Source organism: Ailuropoda melanoleuca, chromosome 2, assembly GCF_002007445.2.
Source record: "Ailuropoda melanoleuca isolate Jingjing chromosome 2, ASM200744v2, whole genome shotgun sequence".
In the NCBI taxonomy this organism is placed as follows: domain Eukaryota; kingdom Metazoa; phylum Chordata; class Mammalia; order Carnivora; family Ursidae; genus Ailuropoda; species Ailuropoda melanoleuca.
In genome coordinates this window covers 180,672,969-180,681,251 of record NC_048219.1, presented here as the reverse complement: position 1 = coordinate 180,681,251, position 8,283 = coordinate 180,672,969, and the positions used below count along the sequence as shown (strand labels likewise).

The 8,283-nt window shown below is 52.5% G+C and overlaps 2 protein-coding genes across 6 annotated transcripts in view; one reads left to right on the top strand and one right to left on the bottom strand.

Annotated features, from left to right (window-relative positions):
• Positions 1-8: 8 nt before the first annotated feature.
• Positions 9-6,334, top strand: RNF25 (ring finger protein 25). Of its 2 annotated transcripts, none has more exons than XM_011233653.3 (10): positions 9-138; positions 2,445-2,519; positions 2,766-2,868; positions 2,959-3,026; positions 3,119-3,188; positions 4,334-4,405; positions 4,503-4,646; positions 5,001-5,090; positions 5,377-5,511; positions 5,717-6,334. In XM_011233653.3, the coding sequence occupies exons 1-10, from the start codon at positions 98-100 to the stop codon at positions 6,293-6,295; spliced, it is 1,377 nt and encodes a 458-aa protein (XP_011231955.1). In that variant the 5' UTR covers positions 9-97; the 3' UTR covers positions 6,296-6,334. The 2 variants fall into 2 exon arrangements, with proteins under 2 accessions (XP_011231955.1, XP_002913709.1); XM_002913663.4 differs by having other exon boundaries at positions 4,998-5,090.
• A 461-nt stretch (positions 6,335-6,795) lies between these two features.
• Positions 6,796-8,283, bottom strand: part of LOC100480908 (mitochondrial chaperone BCS1) — a 4,004-nt gene continuing 2,516 nt past the window's right edge. For all 4 annotated transcript variants that reach the window (XM_011233661.3, XM_019807641.2, XM_019807639.2 and 1 more), the window contains 4 exons: positions 8,011-8,074; positions 7,608-7,777; positions 7,263-7,380; positions 6,796-7,108 (listed from right to left, as the gene is read on the bottom strand). In XM_011233661.3, coding sequence (XP_011231963.1) covers positions 6,856-7,108; positions 7,263-7,380; positions 7,608-7,777; positions 8,011-8,074 — 605 coding nt within the window. In that variant the 3' untranslated portion in view covers positions 6,796-6,855. The remainder of the gene's footprint in view (positions 7,109-7,262; positions 7,381-7,607; positions 7,778-8,010; positions 8,075-8,283) is intronic.

Below are 8,283 nucleotides of genomic sequence, written 5' to 3'. Positions count from 1 at the left end.
GCTAGCCTCCCTGCCTCCCTCCCTCCTTTAACTTGCCGCCCCTGGCCCCTGACTTCCCCGAGAGTATTTCCGGTTCCGGCTGTGGGCCGGAGAAGACATGGCGGCGTCTGCGTCGGCGGCTGCAGGGGAGGAGGACTGGTAACTTTGGGGGCATGGGCTTTGGCTGGCCGCCTGGATCCGGTCCGGGGGAGTAGTAGTGGCCGCGGATGGTCCGTACGGCGGGCTTGTGGGGCGGAGCGAGGGAAAAGGGATGATAGAGACGCTGACATGTCTTCTAAGAGAGCTGCTGTACTGGGAGCCCGAGGGTGGAGGGGCACTGATCTGATGGGAGAAGAGGCCGGATCTGCGCCGGCCGGGCCAGCTGGGGCTGCGCCTTCTCTGGCTCGATCCCCTCTTCTCCGGCCTCACTCGTCCCATTCTGAAGTGGATTTGCTCAGGGTCCCGGAGGATGCCTGCTTAACAGCTCTCCCCACCTCCCTTTCACCTCCTGGAACCGATGTCCTCCAGCCCCCGACCCCCTTTTTCCCCTTGGATCAAACTATTTCCGCCGAGGCTTTCCTCAGCCGTCTCCCTTCCCGACGGCACTAATGAGGACTATTGTCTGAATAAAGCTTTACACCTCACAAAAAGCTCTCCTAGTCCTTCTCTGAAGCATTCTCAACAAGAGACCAAAACCTGGAAGGACTCTGGGATTGGAAATAGGATAAATGTGGGTTCACTCCACATTTTATTAGCGTGTGATGCTGACCAGGCCACCTAGGCTCTGTGAGTCAGTGTCCTCAGATGTAAAAAAGTGGGTGTGGCATCTACCTCAGAATAGTTGAGAGGATCATGGTGGATTTGTAACATAAAAGCCTACTTTTTGTAACCAAAGTTAGGGTTGAGGGGACTAGATGAGGCCTGAAGAGGTACATCGATTTGCTAAAAAGTACATAGTTATGACGAGGAATCAAGGTTATCTGACTCCGATGAATCTTACGTTTTTAGTACTAGGACATTATAGAATCCCCCTGCCGGCCCCTCCTTTTTGTCACCACCTTACCATCATCCCATTCCATACCTCACATCCAGGGCCCAAGTCACAGCTAGGGTGGGTGAAGTATTGAAGGGCCTCTTGATGGAGGTTAGGCCTCAGTGTTTTATTGATTCAGGGAGCCCAGCCAGTGTTGGCCTTTTTGAGACCATCTAGGCTCATGTTTTCACCTTGTTCAGGGGAACTTTTAAGATTCTGAGGAGACACTTTGAGCCATGGAGAGGGCAATAGTGATTGCACAGCTAGCTTGTGGTGCTCTGAGACTCCCACACTTATGTCAACCAAAACTACTCCACAGTTTTCCATTTTATATTTTGAGGTGTCTAAGACTTAAAAAGAAAATTTGAGAACCAGTAATATATGGGCCATGCCAGGGCAGTCCTGCTCTTGATAAAGAAAGAACAATGACTATAAGAAAGGAAACCAAGCATGTGTCTTTACATGCATTACCTGGGTAGAGCTGTGGACTCAGGCTATCACTAATCTTCAATGGCTGTTTCTATAATTAAACATGTGTGTCCTCTCATTTACACCAGGACCACAAGATCCTGACCTAAACACGTTGATCTAGATCAACTAGATAGCAAGGGTGATAAATGCATTCAATACTAATTATATCCTTCCTTCTTTCCTTTTAAGGGAGAAGGTTATATACAAATAGGAGAAAAGAGAATATAGACTAGCTACTATGGCCAAGATATTAGGTACTTTACATAAACAACTTTTTGTCCTCACACTAACCCTAGAGAGTAGGTGGTGTTATCTATATATGGTAGACAGTGTGACTCAACCTCAGAGAGATACTTACTCAGATCATGTAGCTGGTAAGTGATTGGTACGTATTACTCCAAAGCTGGTGGTTCTTCTACTACATCACGGCCTTTATAGCACCTCGATCTTTTTCTGTTCAGATTGGTATCTCCTTTGAGTAGGCTTAGGGCAACTGATACTGGCAGTATGTGTAGACACTGGGATCCACGTGAACAATGGTGTAGGGAAAGCCAGGAGTGATATCGGTAACCTTGACGTGAATCAATGGACATCTGATTTCTGGGTCAGAGAGATGGCCAACCAGCAACACGATGGAAGTTAAACAGGGAGTCAGGAAACCTGGCTCTGGTTCTAGTTCTGCCTCTGTTAAACTTTGATATTTGAGCTAGTCATTTCACCTTCCTGAGAATCCATTTTCTCATCTGTTGACAAAAATGGCCCCTTAAACTCTGATTCCCATGCTTCCTACCTGGCCACTTGACAACTTAAGAAAACATACTTCCCCCATTTTTATGGAGGTTAGCACGATCATGCACTCAGGCACATTGCCAGTCTTCTATAAAGCCAGCCTTCACGGGCTCTAGCAGGCTTTAACGGGGAGACTTATAATGGTGAGTCAATCTCCCCCCTGTCTCTCTAGGGTACTTCCCTCTGAAGTCGAGGTGTTAGAGTCTATCTATCTGGATGAACTACAGGTGGTTAAAGGAAATGGCAGGTACGTATTCAACTAGAGGTGGGCAGGAGTCCCCTTAGTAACGAGAGAATTCCACGCAGAATCCGTGAGCCTTGATTCAGAGAAAATGTTGTTCTCATGGAGACAAAGACGACTCCTTTAATCGCCCCCATAAGAAGGAGTCCAGTGCTCACTTCCTCCACCCCCTTTACTGTCTCACCCCCATCTTCCCTGGGCCTCAAACTTGTGCCAGGTCACATCCCCGGTCCCCACTTCATCCCCCCGCAGATCTTCACCGTGGGAGATCTACATCACCTTGAACCCTGCCACCGCGGAAGACCAGGATTCACAGTATGTGTGCTTCACTCTGGTGCTTCAGGTCCCAGCACAGGTGAGGCCCCTGCTTTATGGCAGCAAAGGGAGGAAGGGGAGAGGCCCTAGGGTGGAGTGCCTTAGCAGTAATGTTATTTTCTCCCACTAGTACCCCAATGAGGTGCCACAGATCTCTATCCGTAACCCCCGAGGACTGTCAGATGAACAGATCCACAAGTAAGTTGGGCTGGTCAGAGCAGGGGAAACGGGATACAGCTCGTCTGGTGAGGGGAGGGGGCAGGCCTAATGTTTGCTTTGCCCTTTTCCAGGATTTCACAGGCACTGAACCACGTGGCCAACACTGGGCTGGGTACTGCCATGCTGTATGAACTCATCGAGGTAAGAGGTGTGCTAGCTCAGGAAACTGAGAGCCGTTTCTCTCAAGGGAGATAGTGGGCCCAGAATCTTACCTACATCTGGAGTCATTCATTTAGTTCTTGTTTAGGTGAGGCCTAAATCCAAAAAGAAAAGATTTTCGTCTGTTTCCAAGAATTCCCCTCAAAAGACAGTTCTATAGCTTCCCCAAATGGCCTATGCTAGTATCTTGAAAAGGACTTTTTCTTTTTAACTTGGATATTCTTCATTCCGTTTCAGTGCGTTCTCTTGGCACTGGCAACCGAAAGTAGCCAGAGATAGGAACCTTGCCTAGAGGGTTTCGCCACGAATGAACATTTGAAGGCTTGCCTGCCTTTGGAGCAGACTAAAAAAAAAAAAGTCCTGGTTCTTTTACTCAAGAGTTTCTCCCCTAATGAAGTTAACAACCCACAGGGACCACCCTGAGCTACAAGTTCACATACACAGAGAACTTCTGTTGCTTGAGATTAAACGCACACAATGTACAGTCTTGTTTTCCTCAACTTTAAGTTCTGAAGAATAATGTTCAGAAAAGAACGAAGGTGGGCGGCCTGGCGTCAGAGTGGGCTTAGACCACTGTAGTGCTTCTGAGGCCGGCCTCCACAACACAGCTTTGAGCTCCGTGGAATTCCAGAGTATTCGCTATTCAAACAGCAGTGCACATGAGTTAGTTCTTGGCCCAGCTCGATGCCTTTGAGTTCTCTGTTGGGGTTGTCCATGCCTTGACTTTTTCTGAAAGCTGGCTCCAAGAACAGACTTTTTGGGGGAGTGATAATTGGGTGGGGGGGCTAACCAAGGAAGGCGTCCCAGAAGATAGGAGCGTCAACAGAACATTTGGTTCTCTGCGGGTGTATTATTTTCATTCCTGAGATGTATTAAAGGTGATTGAATGAGTGGAAAAACAATGAAATTGGATTTTGCAGCTGGGTAGATGTGGCGGGAGGGGCAGGGACATGGAGGATTGATTCCAGGCAGAGGGAGCCTCTCCAAGACAGAAACGTGTGAACACAAAGTACCACACTGGCTTGGTAGGAGATGGTCCCGCAGTCCCTCCTGGGAATGGTGGACAGGCTTTGTTCACAGTTCTTGCCCCTGCCTCCCTGTTTGAACAGTGTCTTCTCTCCTCTCAGAAAGGGAAGGAAATCCTCACAGACAACAACATCCCCCATGGCCAGTGTGTCATCTGCCTCTATGGTTTCCAGGTGGGTTTCTCTCTTGGGACCTGGGGTCAGCTTGGGACGGGCAGTGGAGGGCTCACGAGAGCTCTGACGCCGTGCCCTATGTCCGTCCTCCCTTCAGGAGAAGGAGGCCTTTACCAAAACACCGTGTTACCACTACTTCCACTGCCACTGCCTCGCTCGGTACATCCAGCACATGGAGCGCGAGCTGCAGGCTCAAGGCCAGGAGCAGGAGCAGGAGCGGCAGCATGCCGCAACCAAGCAGGTCAGCTCGCCGGGCCCTGCGCTCACCCGACCCCTGGACTCACACGCTTTTCTGTCCCTCCGCAGCAGTGGCTCTTCACCTTCTTAGGGTCACAGATACCTTTGAGATTAACAAAAGCTCATCTCTGTCCAGAAAAAAGGGCGTTCTTATATACCCATACACACATTGCATGCAGTTTCAGAGTTCCCAGACCTCTAGGGAGGCAGCCCCTGCCCTGTCCTGCTTCCCTGCTGAACGGTATGCCAGGGCCCTTCGTCCCCGCCCTGTGCGGATTAGGCGGGCTGACGGGGTTGGGCAGCTGGTGAGCACCAGTGCTGGGAAGCAGGGCTGTGATCTCTCCTCTATTTTTAGAAGACAGTCGGTGTGCAGTGTCCGGTATGCAGAGAGCCCCTCGTGTATGATCTTGCCTCACTGAAAGCAGCCCCCGAACCCCAGCAGCCCATGGTAAGGGGGACTCCCTTCTCATCTGAGCCAGGAATAGGGGCATTCTCCAAGGCGGGAGGGATGGCATCTTGTCGGCCTCGAATGGGATCTCTGCAATTGGGCTTCCCCTGCCTGGGACCTCTCTGCAGAGCTGCAGCCCCCACTAGGCTAAGGCTTTAGGAGCCCAAATCTGAGGGACAAACCCGAGAACCTCGTGCAGATCTCCTGAGGCAGTCCTGAAAAAGCAGGGCTTCGAGTCTGCCTTCTCTCTACTTTTTCCCCGGTCCTTCTGCTCCCTCCCCTCCAGGAGCTCTACCAGCCCAACGCGGAGAGCTTGCGCCAACAAGAAGAGCGCAGGCGGCTCTACCAGAGGCAGCAGGAGCGGGGAGGCATCATTGACCTTGAGGCGGAGCGGAACCGGTACTTCATCAGCCTCCAGCAGGTGAGGGAAAGCTTTCTCACTCCCCCCTTACTGCCACCTACCTTCCCACCAGCGCCCCTCTGCCATGGCCCTAGGGCGAGCTTCGTTCTACCGTTGAGGTTACAGGCTGATGATGGTGGTCAGCCGCGGTAGTGAGCGAGGGGCCTGCACTTCCCTGCTGTAGGGAACTACATCTCCCTCACTGCATCTGCTCACTTCTTTCTAGCCTCCTGCCCCTGTGGAGCCTGAGTCGGCTACAGATGCCTCCAGAGGATCCCACCCGCCCACTGCCCTTGCCACAGAACTGTCCACCTCATCAGCTGCCCAGCCCCACCTGTCGGCTCCTCTGCCTGTGGCCTCCCAGTACACGTGTGAGAAGATTCCGGGGGCTGGGGCAAATCAGCAAAGGTTGGGCGAGACCCAGAAAGCTATGCTAGATCCCCCCCGGGCCAATCGAGGCGCCTGGAAACAGCCTGAACGGAGGCATCTAAAGGGAGGGGAGTGCCATGCCCACAAAGGTACCAGTGACACCCAGGAACTGCCACCTCCTGAGGGGCCCCTCAAGGAGCCCATGGACCTAAAGCCAGAACCCTGTAGCCAAGGGGTTGAAGGTCCCCCCCAAGAGAAGGGCCCTGGCAACTGGCAGGGTCCCCCACCCCGCAGGACTCGGGACTGTGCTCGCTGGGAGCGCTCCAAGGGTCGGACACCGGGTTCTTCCTACCCCCGCCTGCCTCGGGGTCGGGGAGCCTATCGTCCTGGTACTCGAAGGGAGCCCCTAAGCCTGGAATCTGAGGATGGTTCCTAGCGGTACTGTGGGGGGCAGGGATTTGGGGGGGCAGGGGGGCAGGGGGGGCAATAAAGAGATTTGGCCTTGTTTGGCTTTCTTTGCTTAGTGGCGCCTGGCCTGTACAGTAGGGCTCTTTCTGAATTTCTAGCAAGACTGGAGTGTGGCAGAACAGCCCCAACTTTGCTCTACAGTCCCATTTTCCCAAGAGATCAGGGTCTGAATAAAGACAGGTCTGACATCTCAGCTCGTGTGCTGGGTTTCAGGAAAACTGATAGATGCCAACATTTCAGCAGAACGTGTGGGAATGTAACTTGCACACACCCACTGCGTATACATCCGCATTTTTACACATACACATTTTTTAAAAAATTGAATGCCTTTAGACGGGACACTGTATTTCCCTGTCTGCCATAGTGTCTCTTCCAGCTCTGCCTCAGCTAATCCCCCAGCACTTGCCTCTGTGGATGCCTGAGAGCCCCTGCTTTTTACTTAAGAACCAGAATGGGGAGGTCAGAGACCACAGTGGTGCGGCAGGTGTTTATTGAGCTAGAGGAGGAGAGTGGAGCACAGCCTGCCCGTCACGTCCTCAGAGACTCAGCGTTGTGAATTGCCCCTGCAGGGTCATTTTTATACAGCATGAAGTAGCCCTGTACCTGGGCAGGGCTGATCTGAGTTGTGACTTGAAGGACACGTCCTGCAAAGGCCTCGGCCAAGGAAGGTGCCTGCCCTGGATAGAACCTCTGGAACATCTGGGTCAGCTGCCAGTGTGAGCAGTAGCCCACGTACTCCTTCATGTCTACTCGTCCAGGGCGTATCAGGGCAGGGTCCAGCCTAAGAGGACAAGGCAGCAAAGGCAGAGTCATAGGCCCAGGTACCATGAGTACTCTCCCAGAAATGACGGTCCCTCCAGATCCCCTGATCCTCCCAAGGTGCTGAGGGGGTGGAGTCTTGCCTCACAGCCTCAGAGGGCGTCGCCCCTTCTTACCTGTCAACATGGTTGGTGGTCATGAACACGATGCGTGCCTCAGTGGATGCCACGCCATCCAAGGCATTGAGCAGTCCACTGAAGGTGAGGCGACCTAGACCTTGGTACTTGACTGGGTCTAGAGGAAGGCAGAGAGAAAGCGCGGCTGGTCATGACCCTGCTTAAACCCTCTACTCCCCACCACATTCCCTGACAAATGAGCGCCTCTTGTGGACTCCTGTTGCCAACCCAGGCATCCTCCGTCAGCCCTCTGGATTTCCACTTTCTTCCACCGCTCCTCACTCCTCTATCTCATTGACCTTCATTTAGAAATGCTTCCCCTTCCCTCAGACTCCCCTCACTTACTCTCTGCAGCTAGGTCTCGGCTAAGAAAGGCTGCATCCACGTCCTCCAGAAGCACCAGGCTCTGCTGCGGGGCCACGCTCAGCAGGTGGTTGAGCCGGTCATCGGAGAGGCTGGAGTCTGTGAGACTCAGGAGGCAGATGCTGTGCTCCAGTTCCCCAGCCAGGGCTGTGCTATGGAGGATGGGAGGACAGAAGGTGGGCAACCTGCGAATCTGTTCTTGGGCCCAAATGCTTGTCCTCACCGTCCTGGGTGGGTCTCAGAGACCTAACCCTTCCATCACCCGATAGCTTCTCATGTCCCACGTTTATCCTGTTCCCTGGTCCCCACATTCAACTCCCTTTCGAACCCCACAGCCTATTTTTTCTCCACTTTATGGATTAAGAGAAAATATAACCCTACTCACATAAAACTGCTTTTTCCACAACCAGGAGGCCCATAAAGCAGGTAGCCACGTCTGTAGGGAATGCCTAGGAATACAGCCAAGAGGATCAAGACCTAAAATGAATTCATGCACTCTACCTCCAGTGTCCACATTCGTTCCCAACCCTGCCCCCTGGTGGCCTGATGACCTTGGTATGGGAAGAAATCACCCCCATGGCAATTTTTCTTTCCCCTTGATCTCTGGGAAGTGAGCTAGAGCTTTATAGTCCTCTCCCCACCCACCCCCACCGCCCCC